The sequence below is a fragment of the Phytophthora parasitica genome, assembly GCF_000247585.1.
Source record: "Phytophthora parasitica INRA-310 unplaced genomic scaffold supercont2.27, whole genome shotgun sequence".
In the NCBI taxonomy this organism is placed as follows: Eukaryota; Oomycota; class Peronosporomycetes; order Peronosporales; family Peronosporaceae; genus Phytophthora; species Phytophthora nicotianae.
Window position 1 is genome coordinate 349,168 of NW_008649013.1, and position 15,627 is coordinate 364,794.

Below are 15,627 nucleotides of genomic sequence, written 5' to 3' on the forward strand. Positions count from 1 at the left end.
GCAAGGGCGAGTCATCAGCGTGAGTTGATTGAGCGAGCGTCAGCCTGCGTTGAAGATTTAGACGTTGATATTAAAACCTGTAGGTGTACAGTAGCGCTAGTTCGGTGAATCACCGGTGATGATGAACTATTTATTTGGCGTTCGGCCTAGAAAGAATAGTGTAATTCCAATCTTAAGAAAAATTGCCTTCATTCTCAATAACGTGTGAGCTCCGGTCGACGCTCCGTTCTCAGATACTACTTGCATGTAGTTTGAGCATGTATCGATAACAAAACGCGGTGTCAAATAACTTTCAGTGACGAAATGCTGAGCCTCTCCACAATCAAGCTACTTCTTGCTCGGAGGATCGAGATCGTAGAAGTCAACATGGGCCCCAGTCTCGTAGTCCCCGCTGATGGCAAGCTTCACGCCGCGTTCCGATGATTGAGCTGGTGGGATGAGCGTTCCTTGCGCCTTCATGTCTGCGAACTGCTTACGAAGCTCCGGATCTAATTGCGGCGTCTCGCGAAGTGTCTTCTGCATGTCCGTGTCCATCGGTCCAGGCGAGTACTGGAGCACGCGCACCTTGCCGACCGCCGCCTGCTCCGTGGCAATCACTCGGTGGTGCATCTCACGCGCCGCTTTGCCAGTGCAGTATAACATGTGCGTCTTGAATGGTTCAATACCGCAGAGTGACGTGACATTGACAATCACGAGTTGGGTGTGCTTCTCATTCGAGGATGCAGCAGGCGCCAGCAGCTCGTCCCTGGAGGCTCCAAACATGTCCAGGAACTGCTTGTTAAGCCACAATACCGAAGTGACGTTGAGTTCCCAGTACTGGGCTAGTTCTATCGGGGAGGACGCACATTCCTGGACCAATCCAAGCTGACCCAAAGATCCTGCGTTGTGCACGAGGTACACTCGGTCGTAGCTCTGTTCTGCTAGCTGCAGTAGCACCTGATCCACCTTGGTCATGTAGTCCACTGAGTTGCCCAGATCCACTGGTTGTAGGAAGCACTTCAGCTCACCCGTAGCAGCTTGTTTTTCCCATTCTCCACGTGCCAAACGCTCAGTTTCTTTCAGATCAGCCTCACTGCGAGCCCACAAGTGCTTTTTCGAGCGTTAGATACCGAACAACACGACAAATATTCATGGCTGCAACTACCACGTACCAGATCAATGCTCTGAGCCTTGAGCAGGCGCGCAAAGTCGAGCGTGAGGCAGCGGCCGAAGCCCCTCGACGCTCCTGTGATCAATACAGCACTTTTCATTTTTTGCCACACTAATTCTACACAATTTTCGTAATATAGTCCCTTACAAATGTTAGATAAAAGAGAACCAATTCGTGTTTGACATGCCGCGAGGTGTTCGTCGAGAAGATCTCAATGCTGCTGGGGAGGGCAGCCCCAGCGAAGGAAAACTTCGCCAGCGCTTTGGTCGCGACGAGGACCATCTACTGGTGCTGCAAGTGAGTGTGGACGCACCGTATAACGCCCGCCACGGCGCCATAGGAGAGACATGGGACGCCGTAGCTGAACGTCTGAATGACCATCCAGACTTCCACATGCGCCCCATAAAGGGCACAACTGCTAAGGCACGTTTCGATACGATCGTGGCTCGTCATCGACTGTGGATGGAGAAGGCCAGTGTCGAGGGCTCTGACGAAATCGATAGTCCGTTCCGCAAGATCATGAACGAATTGGTTAAGGAGATCGATGCTCGTCCCAAGGGCAATGCCAGACTTCCTGAAGACGGGAGTGGAGAAGAGCAAGAAGAGGGAACGACGAGGGGATCACGAACTAGCTCGCGACTTGGCAAGCGTCGAGCAAGCTCGGACACATTTGAAGAGGAGCCTGCGAGACGCGAAGTCTTGAAGGTGCCAAAAGCCAGTGGCACGAAGCAGACGCAGAGTCAACCTAGTGACTCGGAGCCTGCTGTGACGCAAGAGACGGTAGCAAATGAAGAGCCTGCACCGTCACAACAACCAGTGACTGGAGACTTGGTCACAGTCCAGCAGGCGATGGCTGAGCTGATAAAAATGCAACACGCCTTCGCGACGGGGCCTAGTGAGATTCATATTCATGCACTGGAGAAGATGAATGAGGCGAGAATCCGTGAAGAGGAAGAGAAGACGAAACAGCGTGGCATCGAACTTCAAATCGAGATCCAGCGCACTAAGCGACGACAATTGGAGCTGGAATTTGAACGAGAGGAACGGAAGAAGGACCGTGAAGAACACGCCAAGTTGATTGCGAGTCTAGTGCAGCGTCTCGAACCGAAGAGAGATTAGGCTCAGGCCCACAGATTAGTGATTATGTGCTACATGATGCGTGTTGCGTATATCATTGAAGGCAAGCACACTTCCATCGTCCAGAATCTGCCAATTTCATGAAACAAAGTCACTTGCTTCGGCGCGATACCAGAGCGACACAGAAACAGCGAACAACAACCTCAAGTTTGTCACTATCAATGACAGTTTGTTATCGACACCTCGCTATCACCTATTAGAAGTACTTCGTACTACAGTAGTAGTATCCTACGTAAGCCTTACGATCCCATACACAGAGAATACTTCACAGAATGATGGAATTCATATATTTTTTTTCTTGATCGAAGACCAAATAAATAGTATACTTTACACCTGCAACATACTTGCAGGTTCCTATTACCGATGACTAAATCCTTCAACTTGAGTTACACCCAGTCAATCAACTCACGCTGATGACTCGCCCTTGCCCAGAGATGCGTGATCCGCGCAGTAGTATCCATACTTCTGGTACGAACGACGACTGCAGCCCTCCAGCTTGCAACGGTTGCCGCCGCCGTGAGCCCAGCACAGACCGCCCTGTGTAGACACCTTCTCACACCCAGGGATCTCGCAGATGCGACCGCCGCCGTGTGACCAGCAGTGGCCGTACCGCTTCGCTTTGCGCGTGCATCCCTCGGTCGCGCACGTCTTGAAGCCACCGTGCTGGAAACACTTCTTGTACAACTTGGCGCGGTTCGGGCATCCCGCCACCGTGCACCGAGACCCGCCACCATGGCGCACACAGCAGCCGCGAGACACGGCAATGTTCGTGCATCCATCGACCTGGCAGGGTGGCGTGCGGTTCTTGCGGACGCGCGTGCGGGCTGTCCGTGTCTTCTTGGCCTTGGGTTTAATAGAAGTCGTGGGTTTCGTCTGCTCAGCAGTTGTGTCGGTTGTCTGTTGCTCCGTAGCCGCTGTCGACGGTGTTGTTTCGGTGGTTGGTTCCTCGTCTTCGTCGTCACTGCAGCTCGACTCGGCGCCACTGCTACTGTAGTTGCTGCTGCCACTGCTTGCCTCGCACAGAGCAGCCAGTGATAACGCAGGTACCATTGGCTTTTTACATGCCATGGTATCGCTATTGCAGCTGCTGGCCACTTTCTTCAGTGGAGCGATGCATGAACCCAGTAGCAGGAGTGACGACGACGTGGCTGACGCGGCTGGACTCTGTGCCATGGCGGCCAGTCGTGCAAGCATGGCCGACGGTGGCGGCGACATGGGCGGTGCTAACTGCACACACATGTCTTCGACTGTAGGCTGCGGGTTCAGCAGGAACGAGATGTCCGACTTGCCACTCATTGTTGTCCGTCGTTTGTAGTTGCAGTGTCAGTCAGTCAGTTGATAGGAGTGTGCAATGGATGCAGTCGACAAGCCTGCGCTCGACGGATGCAATTCGGTTGTGTGATCCATGAATCGATAGCATTTTTTGTGCTATGCTAGGAATGACGGTGACAAAACGAGAACGAAGCGGCGGAGAGCGTCAATGCCGCGCAGGAGTGCGTGTCTGTCGGTCAAAAGCGTGCTCCGAATTGAAGAGCGCGTGGCGCACCGACGTTTGATTGGTCGAATCTCGAGCGCGTGCCGGCACACGCTGAAATGCGGCGCATCCTCGTTTTGACTTGGAGTTTGTAGGGCTTCCGACGGTGCAGACACGCGGCTGTTGACGATTCCGGCGACGAAGAACTGCGATTGGCCAGTGACCGATTCGGGTGGTCCAGCCCTGACAGTCTGTGAGTGACAGATAGCGTAGGCTTTCGCGACCACAAATCGCTGTGTTGAAATGTGGCTGCATGCACGCTGCCAATCACAGGCTTCTGGTGGTGCGGAGCACGCGTCGGCAAACCTGGGCTCGGCGCGTGCCTGCCCTACGCTGAGGTGGTTCTTTATGTAGGTCATCATGGTCTCAAATAGCTTAGTACTTTTCTGTCAGAGCGCTACAACACCAGTTATAGGTCTAATGAATTATTGGGCTCAAAACTGAAAAACAATTATTCCCCCTCATTTACAATTAGGTTATTAAAATGATTTCTGCTTAAATAGGTCACGCAAATATGATAATAATAACGTGACCTAAAAGCCCTGATTATTACATCACATCAAAATGTTTACATGCATAAAATGGGTGCTTCCTGAGGTGCCCAAAAATGGAAACGACAAAGTCTTGACAACACATTTTACAATTCTTTAATTGCAGTACTCAAATATTCTTATAGTCCGGAGACTTATTTTGAAGTAAAAAAAAAGAACTGCGCTAATCTGGAGCTGCTAAATTCTGTCCCAGGCAGGATGATGCCAGGTGCGAGCGTGTTCACGACAACGATTCAGCAATTATAATGAAGTCGAGAAGTTCGTGGTTTGCTCTTCGGTGTTTTTAACAGTAAATTTTTAGAACATTCAACTACTGATACGCTAAACTCGGGCATGCATGCTTATCTGGCAGAAATGAAAAAACAAAGGCTGCCACGTTTGAAAGTGAGCAGCATAATGTGAGCCAAAAGTGGATTGCGTGTCTGCACGACCGGCACGCTGGTTGAAGAAGAAACCACGCAGAACAACCCAAGTAGCCTTCGCTACCGCGAATCCACGCGCCTCGCCCGAATGTATGCTGTTAAAAATTTGACGTCGTTACCGTCACCACCATCCTGAACAACACAGGCGTGTGAGGATTAGTTGCATGTATGTGATTCACCTTCGCGTCCATTTTACAAGGTTCAAGCCCGACCATACTGCTGAAGTTTGCAAGCTTATACTGGATACTGCCGCATTTTAGCGCCATGCTGCAAGAACACGGACTCTAAGAGCTCTCACACTGATGTGCGCATGTTTTTATTAATCCACAGATAGCCTCTACAACTTTAGAGGTTCCTGCTTTTCTGAGTGCTTTTGGCATGTGAATAAGATGGTCTCATGAACGGACCGTCGCAGTTTCTGAAGTTTTCTGGCGGTGCGCGTGTCTAACGAGCGTCACCGCGTGTCATGGTCATGTTGCGTTTCTCTTAACGAGGATGATTAACTTAATAAACTATGAAAGCCATCTTCAGATTTACCCGGCAGTGGCCGATAGCGGATATAGGACGATGATCAGCTTCTCTGTCAAAGACCAATGTAGAGCGTCAATACGACTTACCTGTGACAGGGTACCTTGTGCAGCGAGACGCATGCGTCAAGATCCGCAGGTCTCCTGAATGCATTTCGTGCATTGTATTGATGAAAATCAGATGGCGTTTTGGCAGCAATAAACACGCATCATGAATCAATTTGGCCGGTACTTGCACGCGCTGCTTGGTGAATCGACAAGCGGCAATCGAACCTCGCCCCAAGTCTCACTCATTATTGAATCGACCGTTCAACAGACACAAGAAGCAACCAAAGTCATGAACAAGACAGACATCTCGTTCCTCCTAAACCCGTCGGAACCCTTAGCTCCGACAACTCCCGAGCATGCGCCTAGGTCACCATCGACATCACTTTTCAACAGCCTCTCGCCCATCATGAGCAGCCCCGAACGTGCTCCAGTCTCGTTCACGGGTCGTCTCCCGTACATTGTCCCTCTTGAGAAACGCCGGTCCTACAATTCCCGCAAGTTCGCACCAACACACATGTCCATGGCCGCTCTGTACTCCGAGTGCTTCAGTCCCAGTGACAACGAGCAGTCCGACATTTTGACCGCTCCGTTAACGAACACAATCGCCCGACCACGCAAGACCCACACTCCTCCGTGCCAGGTCGAGGGATGCAAGAACCTTGCCGTCTCTCGTGGCTGCTGTGTGCGCCACGGTGGTGGATCCAAGTGCACTGTATCCGGTTGCAACAAGCGTGCCAAGTTGTACCAGCGCTGCTTCCAACACGGTGGCCACAAAATGTGCACGGAGCCTGGCTGCACCAAGAAGGCCAAGCGCTACGGCCATTGCTGGTCGCACGGTGGCGGCCACATCTGTGAGGTGCCAGAGTGCACGAAGGTGTCGACCCAGGGTGGTTTCTGTTGGGCACATGGGGGTGGTAATCGCTGCAAGCATGAAAGTTGCAACCGTCGTTCGTACCAGAAGTACAACTACTATTGCAAGCGCCATGTCCAGTCCACCATGGAATAACTTGTTATTCAGATTATTATTTAAATTCACGGATTTCATATTGAATGCTGTCGTCGGTTTTGCTCTTTTGAGATGCGTGTGCCTTTGAAGACACAAGCAATGAAAATGACGTAGTACCGCGTGATTGAAGCGAATGCTGAACGCGTCTGTGTAGTGTTGTATCCTGTCGCTGGACGTCCTCACTCGAATCTGAAGTAAGGAGTTACACTAGCTGGCACAAAGACGCACGGCGTCTGCAAGCGAGGCAGCATTTTTCCGGCGAGTCTGCTCGCTTTGTGAGCAGCGAAATTCGGAGACACGCAGCGCTCGAGGCGAGCATACAATCTGCGTCCGTACCCGGCAAATATTATCAGCCCGGGGGTATTTCTCAGCTCGTGCCAGGCTTGTACAGTATTGGGCAAATCCGACCGAGCAACACCTCCGGGATTAACGCGCAGACAAGAAAAAATGGCGTGCATGCAGACGAATGTAACAAAGATGCTGCTTGATGGTTGGGTGGATTGCTCAGCACTTGCGTCGGGAAATGCTAGATCACCAACGATGCTCTCTTGGATGACCTCGCGCGAAACCGGAAATCCCCTATGGTATCGCGTTGCGTCGACCTTTACCAACTAATGTGCTCGTAGAGAAGCGTTGGGATCTTAGCGGTCTCGGTTTTAAGTGCGGCACGCGCTCAATCTGACGGAGGTAAAGAGTTAATTGGCAAATGCTGCCTCTCGTCCGATGGAGCCCAGGGTTTTTGCTCGCAGAACATGCCGGATACTACATTACATATTTACTACAAATAAGCTAAGCCAACCTCCAATGCTCCGCCATGTTCTTGGATTAACGCACACATGCATATTCATCTTCATTTTCTATTAATTAGTGTATTTATCCCAGTAGCGTAGGTGCAGTTGAGTTGAGGTGCCTTCTTTTGACTCATCGTAGACAAACCAGTTTTGCAGCAATGGTTTGCTATACAGGAAGTGAGGATTCGGAAACTCGTATTAGTCCGTCTCTGTGCTTTCACTTCAACTTGCTGCATACAAATATCAAGTTTTTAGTCGGTGGCAAGTTGCTAATTTGTTGGTGTTAATTTGCCGTTCTAGAAATGCGCTACCTTTGAGCAATCAAGCAGATGATGCTTGAAGTTCTGTGTGTGCCGGTCTCATTTCTGCTTGGTGCGTGCCTGCGTGTTTTCTTGCTTCTGAAGCACGCGTTTTGCAGTCAATTCGAGGACGATTCTCCAATAACATATCCACGCACTGCACGCAAAATAAACAAATAAATAAATAAAAATCTCTGGCTACGATAAACTAGTCGCAGTCGAGGACCCTTGATTGCTAAAGCTACATGGAGATGGCTAAATACGGGCTTTCTACGCGCCGGTGCTCCGTCAGCTCACCGAGGTGATCTCGACGTTTTGCCTGTTTTGACGGCAGTCTGCGAAGGTTCTCTACTCTCACGAGACTATGCACATTCCAAGCTGCAAAGCATGCATGAGTCCAATGATACCGCAGTTGCCGTCGATACTGTACTAAATTTCGATCAATTGCCTGGCATTGTTGCTCAGGTTTATGACCCTTGCTGGTGGTGGTGACTTATTGCTTGGTGCTCCGCTTTTCGCTTTTCTGCTTCGTCTTCAGTTCACAATTCAATTCACCGTCAATTGGACATCGTCAAGTGGACACCGTCCAGTGGACACATTCACTACGTCCAGCCATGTGTAAGGCAGATATCTCTTTCCTCCTCAACCCGGCCACAGAAGACCGTACCGATGACGAGGTCAAAGTGGCCACCCCGACTTCGCCTCAGTCCATGGCACTCTTCCGGAGCCTGTCCCCAATCATCCAGAGCCCCGAGTCGATCTCGCCGTCCAATTCACACAACCGTCATCTAGTCAATTCGTACATCTCCCCACGCGAGAAGCGATTCAACAACACTCACTCGCACAGCAGCGATAAGACCAATATTCCAGTGTTGTCGCTGGCCGCACTATACATGTCAAACGAGATATTCCACCCTCAAACCGAGACTGCCATGGTCTCACCCGTTCGGCCTCACTCCCGCAAGACCCACACTCCTCCGTGCCAAGTCGAGGGATGCAAGAACCTTGCCGTCTCTCGTGGCTGCTGTGTGCGCCACGGCGGCGGATCCAAGTGCACTGTATCCGGTTGCAACAAGCGTGCCAAGTTGTACCAGCGCTGCTTCCAACACGGTGGCCACAAAATGTGCACGGAGCCTGGCTGCACCAAGAAGGCCAAGCGCTACGGCCATTGCTGGTCGCACGGTGGCGGCCACATCTGTGAGGTGCCAGAGTGCACGAAGGTGTCGACCCAGGGTGGTTTCTGTTGGGCACATGGGGGTGGTAATCGCTGCAAGCATGAAAGTTGCAACCGTCGTTCGTACCAGAAGTACAACTACTACTGCAAGCGCCACGCACCTCGCAATTTGGTACGATAACTTTTGCAAGACGTTGTAGATTATACCACTATTTTATTTTACTTCGGTACTGTTTTGCTTCCAGTTTCCAGTTTCAAATATATTTCAGATATAAGCCATAAAATACGAATATCGCGTATCAAAACTACCAAAGAGATTGTGCTAGGCTTTAACTAGGTCGACTTGCTATCCATGCCGATGATCATGACACCATGAAACGAGACTTCACAGCTTTCCAGTGAACGTCTATTGCAATGATCGCGATAGAATCGCGATAAACACGGACAACTGCTTCGGTTATTGGTAACGAAAGGAGTACCCGGGGGTTGCATGTTGCAGGGATTCACGCGGCTCATTACCAATTGCTACTGCTGAGCAATTGACACGACCCGCGTGTCAACGTGCAGAAAATACTACAAGCAAGCGAAGGTGCACTTCTCCGACGCACGAGTCTCGTCACTCGTCAATCGTGGCGGCGCGTGCCTGTGAACACTTTCACCTTGGATACCAAGCAGAAAATTGCACTGTAACATGCACCTGCTGGTAGAGAGAGACGTGGATGGCGGTTCATCGTACAGGTCGATTGCTAACCAACTTGTCAAGGCTACAATTGGTTGCACCAGTCAAAGACGTCGGACTGAACTGTCGCGAATACCCGATGGGTGCAGCAAGCGACACGCTTAGAGGCCGAGCTCGTATCGAGTAGATTGTGTCGCTCCGCTAAACACTTTAATGGGGCTGGACATCGAGTTGGGATGAACGGATCAATAGCACGTCTACTCGACTAGCTCCGCTAAACACGAAGGTCCAGAATTGGCGAGACTGTCAGCTTAATGACCAGATTCTCATGGGTAAACACGTGAGTAATAAAAAGCCACCCGGAGTGGCGTACAGCTCGTGTCACGGACTTCCAGAAGAGTGATGACGATGGCTCCCTAAGGATCGAGCTGGATGTGGGTGGTAATAAACAGTGGATGGACGCTCACGATGAAATGTTGTGCCCTGTAGGCAGCCAAAAGTCCGTCAACGCGTCAACTGTCGCCACGTCCCCTGTATCCTCGTATTCTCTGGCGGCTTCTTACAGATACGGACGGGGCTTTGAAGCAGGACGAAGTCGAACAGAGTGTGAAGGAGTCGTGGAGTCTGCAACACGCTCACCACTTCGTTTCGATCGCCACTACAGCATGTACAGCAAACGAACATCACATATCTTCTCAACCAGTGATCCTGATCTAGGCCCCCATGAACACAACCGGCTGCACTGAAGATGCAGATGCCGCACCCATGTTCCTGTTTCGGAGCTCGCCGTCTCCCGTCACTGTTGTCCCCGTCATGTTGGATGTTCGCGTTACACGGAGCCAGTCGCCAAGCTATGCAAGCGATATTCCCAACAAGGAGGCCTCAAAACTTGTACAACACTCGGGTGTACAAAGTAGGCTCGCATCCACTGTCGGCTAGTACGGACAAGTTCCCTTGTTGTGGCCCTCTGCGCGGTGACACTTATGACACTTGTACATTGGGCGTTTACGTTGATCCATCGGACGGGTTCGTACGCGGCGTCTTTTCTTCTTAGCGTTCGCATCGCTCCTGGAGCCACTTGTATTCTGCTTGTTCACAAACCGAGGAGGTCGTAATGTCGGGTCACACTTGATGTTTTCCTCCACTGGAAGCTCCAGTGTTCGATTCTTAAACGATGATACATAATTGCGCACGAGATAACACTCGTCAAAGAAATCCACCGCCTGGTTCATCGCGTCTAGCTTCTGTAGTGCAGCTAGTATATGGCGACACGGGATCCCCCACTGTAGTCGACGCGAGCATGTGCACGTGCGGTGTTCCAAGTCCACACGTCGCTGTCGGATCTGTGGGTTACGCGTATTCCACACGAACGCGAGCTGAGATGAACTCATACAAACGGAGTATTGCTGGACACGGGAGAGCTCGTCCTGCATCAGTCGCTCCGCCTCTGGTGTCACTAAATGACGCTCCAGTTCCCATTGCGTCGCACGTTCATGTCGTTGAAAAGCAGCGTTCATCGCAACCACGGATAATACTTTAATACACTCGTACGGTAGTTGTTTCCTCACTGAAGCTAAACCTAAAGTCTCCGTCCCAAGGTCCAGCTGCTCAAACCGCGTTGTCTTCCACCCGTACATCTTTCTCATAGCCAAATACGGATACAAACACCACTTAGCTGGCTCCACTCCGCGAATATATTGCGCTGCTGCTTCATTCTGCCGTGAAAGTTGAGCCACAGACGCTAGGTATTCGCTCTCGGCCTCTGCGCGTTGAGCTTTCCACACAAGCGCTTCGTCCTCCTCTTCCAGTACAATTTCGTGAGTTTCACGCATATCCTCCAGTAAATGCTGCGTACACAACATAACGTGAGCTAAATGCAGTGCAGTGCATGCAGAGCCTAACTCTCCACGCCCATTAATCACCAGAGGAAATCTACGTAACGGGAATCCATGTTGGATCAACTTCTCCAGGAACCACGTGCAGTGTTCCATAGATTCCTCGGGTACAAGTGCTGCTGCATGTAATAGTGGCTGTAAGTCTCCGTCCTGTCCTATAAGCACAAGCATTGTGCCATTGTAGCTCGTGTGCTGCATCTCCACGCTGTCTATGCCCAAGACACTCTGGTTATTCCACACACACGTGGGGTCTAGAGCCAATAGCGCTCTTAAAAAGCACGACTCTGTAGTCGATCTCTCTTCTGAGTTATCCTGATCGTTCTCTGTTTCAATAGCAGTGGCTATATGGGCGTTCAAAGTGCGTAGCTGCTCCATATATCCAGGTAGTTTCTGCATCGACTCGACTACTTCAGGAACGGCGTCTCCATTGCGTCTAGTGGTCTCTAACGCATCTAATAGGTCGGTTTTAGCCTTGTATACCATGCTTTTACTGCACTGGATGGCCTGGGCGGCCTCTAATTGCGCCACCAGGTCGGCTGATGACACGCGGGCGTCCGCATAGACAGCGTCTCTTAGTAGCGAGCTCTCTTTGAGCTGTCTGGTCGTGGGTTTGGCCACGCTGTCGCACTGTGGATCGTGAACCAGCGAGCCCGACGTCACGTACCAGAAGCGCGCGGTCTCCGTCTTCTTGGGGCGCGAATACACTGCATTAAGAAGCCACGGACATGGTGCGTCGCTGGAGCATATAAACTTCTTGTAGCTGCCGCCGCTCACTTTGACGACGGCGCGTTTACCGGTATGTAAGGCCATATCCTTAATGTACGCAGTCAGCTCCTTGCCACCAGCCCATTTCTTGGCCTTAAGCGCCGTCAACTGAGCCTCGAGGTCGTCCGAGTCTGGTGCCGATTCCGCATTCGATGTCATTTTCGATGTGGGCTAACGATCGACTTGAAGAGGGATCAATTTGAACCAAGCGATTATGAGAGGGAACCCCGCAATGGTGTCCGGCGATCAAGACAGTGAAGGTTCAAGTGGTGAATTTACTACATTATGGAGATGTACACGTTGCTGTCGCTACATTAAGGTTGACAGATAAACTCTGTCTTCCCATTTACTGGCTGTCATAGCTGTCGTAGCTGTCGTAGCTCTCGTCGTCGTCCACGGAGCCGAGCTTGCTGTTGTACGGGTTCGGGTAGGGGCACAGCAGCTTGGGGTCGTTGAGGTCCTGCTCGGTCTCCTTGTCCGCCGCGTCGTCGCTACACTTGCCGTACGTGTAGTTGAGACGCACGCAGACGCCGCTGTTCGCGCACGGATACATGGACGGATCCACGCAGTTGTTGTAGGCGCACTGCTTGCCGATGGGCGTCACGTAGAACTTGTCGGTCACGCGCACCTTGAGGTGAACTTCCTGCTCGGCAAGGACGAGCACAAGGGCGGCGGTGGCTACGGCAGCAGCAGTGATCGTCGAGAGAATCTGCATCTTGAGTGGAGTCCGAGGTCGCTGGCTGATTGGGAACTGAGCGCTGGGATCTTTTGACAAGCAATGTGGTGTTTGATCTGATTTATAACCCACGCCTTCTTATTGGACAAAATTGACTGCAGCTTGGATCACCGAGATGAATTTGAAACAACTTCAATCTGTACTTTGGTTCTTATTTAGAAGTATCTAAATTTGATCCACAACAGACATGTGCTTAATCGTGTTGCAGCATCCTAGCAACTCGTTGAGCAACTTAAACGCGCACGTCGTCGTCGTCGAGGGCATATTCCTCCATGCCCTCTTCCTCCTGGTCCAATTGTTGGTATCTCCGCTTGGCTTCTTGGTGTGCCAGGCACGACGCGAACGGCCGACGAACGCAACTCAACGTGTAGCTGGCCAACGAACCAATCTGAGAATACAGTTGGGTCACGCGGTTACCCGTTTGAAGTTGCCACGCACTTATCTCGTCCTTGAGACTCTGTGCGTGATCATTCTCGCCAGCAGCTCGTGCCACCGGATCTGGAACATTGATTCCACTGCTAAGAGTTCCTGGTTTCTTGAATGTCGAAGGCAAGTCGATAGTAGACGGACGCAACAAGTGCGAGCCGAAAAGCTTTGACGCACGGCCACTGAACACCACACGAGACGGAGATCTCGACGTATCCTTCTCAGCTTTTAGAGGGTTGTCAATCTTCGCCAACTCACGATGAACAGGCTTGAGCACAGTCTCGTGAGGGCTCCCGTTAGGATCGCACATGGGAATGTAAACCACGTTCAGCTTCTGCTCTGCATCAGACAGCGGCCACTGGTGTTTGACACGCATAGCAGGCTCCAGTTCGGCTGCCAGCACTTGCAACCACATTCTTCCTTGTTCAGCATTAAATACAGTGCCGATAGCGGACAGGATAGCGCCGTTCTTGACGTAGAACAGTTCTTTCGCAGAGTTGGAAGCCTCTGCTCGAGCTGCAATTGTGTTTTCTGGTGCACTGCCATCCTCCTGGTTACTGTTCTGTGGTCTATCTGACGAGAGAGAGACGTGATAGTACTGCTTCGGGTTCATCTTTCCAGGTGCAGGGATCTCCTGGACCATACAAGTGTTGGTCTTGGCGTTCGATTGGATGGCATAGCCGTATCGGACAGACTTGCCAAGGTCCTCGAACTCCTCTTCTTCCTCTTTAGCCTCGTCAGCGTTATTATCCGGATTGCAGCTTGCGTTGTTATCTTCATCTTCGCCAACATCTTTGCTCATACGAGCCTGCTTCCCCGACGGTAGTGCTACTCGAATCCACATACGTCCATTATCATTGAGAATCCGCTGAGTTGACGAGAACACGGATCCCGGTTCGAGGTGGCCAACAATCTCTGCTTGTAGATCGGCAGTACGACGCAAAGGCAGCGGACGACGACTGTATACGGTGCGGTAATACCGCTCTGCATTGTCGTTAGCAGGTACGTCCTGGATACGGTTGCTTCCCCACGGCACCATCACTCTCTGAGCAGTATTGGCATTACGTTCAATGACCCACGCATCGGGACCTGCAGTCTCGTGCTCTTCCTCTTGATTCTCACCTGCTTCAGCTGCAGGATTCTCTTCCTCGCTCTTCTTTTCGCCTGTATGTTGCAGTTCCTGCTGCGACTTTAACGGCTGGATCCGAACCCACACCCGGTCTTTCAGTAATTTGCGTTCAATAGCCTTCACGACGCGATAACTCTCGACATTGTACAGTCGTGGAGCTTGTAAGCTTGGAATCGCTCGGACTGGCAGTTCCCCTGCCCATTTGCCTCCCCGTCCAGCCACGTTCTGTAAATATACCGGTCCATTGCGAAAAAAACCGAATTGTTTCGGATCTTCCACCTCGATCAGCGTCTTGTGGAACGAAGCATTGATCCACCCTCCCAACCCTGCGAACGCTGACGTCACCTTTACTGCTAGTTGTGTAAAATCCTGATTAAATCTACATTCCGTGGCTTGAAAAACGCTCACAGGCGGTAAAAACCGCTGCATATGTCGCGGTGTACTGGAATTCGATCCGGAACCTGAAGAAGACACCGACGCCGAGTGGAGATTAAACACTGGCTCACGGTACAGCACCAACCGGTCGCGTGCACACATGTACGTCGGGAACTCTGTTCATAGCAGCATAGAACACCAAGTTAGTCGCTTATTGCCGTGGTTTATCAACCAAAACGCGTACCTGGGAGTCTGCGCATGTAGCGGAATTGTGCGGGCTGTGCCGCAACCACAGACGAGAGCTGACGAGCTGGTAAGTCGCTGCCATCTATGGGCGTTGAGCCAGTTGGGAACTCGAAGTGCACGCGGATGTAGCCATTGTTCTTGGCGTTGGAGAAGTAGCCGCGACGGATCTTGAGCCACGCTTGGTCCTCGTAGAAGAGAACACCCGAGCAGGCAAAGTACGAGCCCACGCGCAGCTCCCCGCAGCGATCGATCTGCTTCTCACGCGGCGAAGAGTACACGAACATGCGCTCGCGGTTCAGCAGAGCGGACGAAGACGCCGCGCCGCCATCAGGGCCGATGTACTGGAAGAACTCCTCCATACTGCCCAGTTTTCGGTAGTGAGCAGCGATAAAGTGGAAGAGGCAGCTTCTGTTAGATCTGATTCGCTGAAATTTTTGTCGAATCAAAGTCGGTGTGCGCTTCACGTGTTTTCTGAAATTTTAATTTTATGAAAAACAATTCTTATGTACTCATAAAATAATTTATTTTGTGCTATTTGGTGACTACTATCACTGTTAGCTTCTTCGATTCCGCATGTGCCAAGGAGCAAGTCAAGATCAAAGCGTTCGACAAGATGTGGCGAGGTGAATTTTGAAAATGAAAGAGATGAAAGCAAACGCTGACAAGCCGAAGGAGTTGATCCCATTCAAAAAATCCAGCACTAACAAGCCGTCGTTTAGGCATTTAAACGCGCAGCC

At 51.2% G+C, this 15,627-nt stretch overlaps 6 protein-coding genes across 6 annotated transcripts; 2 read left to right on the plus strand and 4 right to left on the minus strand.

Moving 5' to 3' along the window:
* Positions 1-101: 101 nt before the first annotated feature.
* PPTG_11586 (sepiapterin reductase) lies at positions 102-1,281 on the minus strand. The gene is made up of 2 exons (XM_008907697.1): positions 1,152-1,281; positions 102-1,089 (listed from the first exon to the last, which is right to left on the minus strand). The coding sequence occupies exons 1-2, from the start codon at positions 1,248-1,250 to the stop codon at positions 328-330; spliced, it is 861 nt and encodes a 286-aa protein (XP_008905945.1). The 5' UTR covers positions 1,251-1,281; the 3' UTR covers positions 102-327.
* An 18-nt stretch (positions 1,282-1,299) lies between these two features.
* PPTG_11587 (hypothetical protein) lies at positions 1,300-2,600 on the plus strand. Its single transcript, XM_008907698.1, has one exon. It carries the CDS (start codon positions 1,334-1,336, stop codon positions 2,267-2,269), a length of 936 nt encoding a protein of 311 aa, XP_008905946.1. The 5' UTR covers positions 1,300-1,333; the 3' UTR covers positions 2,270-2,600.
* Positions 2,554-4,016, minus strand: PPTG_11588 (hypothetical protein). Its single transcript, XM_008907699.1, has one exon. The coding sequence runs from the start codon at positions 3,581-3,583 to the stop codon at positions 2,693-2,695; it is 891 nt and encodes a 296-aa protein (XP_008905947.1). The 5' UTR covers positions 3,584-4,016; the 3' UTR covers positions 2,554-2,692.
* Positions 4,017-5,532: 1,516 nt separating this feature from the next.
* Positions 5,533-8,949, plus strand: PPTG_22969 (hypothetical protein; the record flags this gene model as incomplete). Its single annotated transcript, XM_008907700.1, has 2 exons — positions 5,533-6,225; positions 8,668-8,949. The coding sequence occupies 2 exons, from the start codon at positions 5,533-5,535 to the stop codon at positions 8,818-8,820; spliced, it is 846 nt and encodes a 281-aa protein (XP_008905948.1). The 3' UTR covers positions 8,821-8,949.
* A 3,269-nt stretch (positions 8,950-12,218) lies between these two features.
* PPTG_11591 (hypothetical protein) lies at positions 12,219-12,801 on the minus strand. Its single transcript, XM_008907701.1, has one exon. The coding sequence runs from the start codon at positions 12,691-12,693 to the stop codon at positions 12,325-12,327; it is 369 nt and encodes a 122-aa protein (XP_008905949.1). The 5' UTR covers positions 12,694-12,801; the 3' UTR covers positions 12,219-12,324.
* Positions 12,802-12,830: 29 nt separating this feature from the next.
* PPTG_11592 (hypothetical protein) lies at positions 12,831-15,310 on the minus strand. The gene is made up of 2 exons (XM_008907702.1): positions 14,889-15,310; positions 12,831-14,820 (listed from the first exon to the last, which is right to left on the minus strand). Exons 1-2 carry the CDS (start codon positions 15,247-15,249, stop codon positions 12,947-12,949), a joined length of 2,235 nt encoding a protein of 744 aa, XP_008905950.1. The 5' UTR covers positions 15,250-15,310; the 3' UTR covers positions 12,831-12,946.
* Positions 15,311-15,627: the final 317 nt, after the last annotated feature.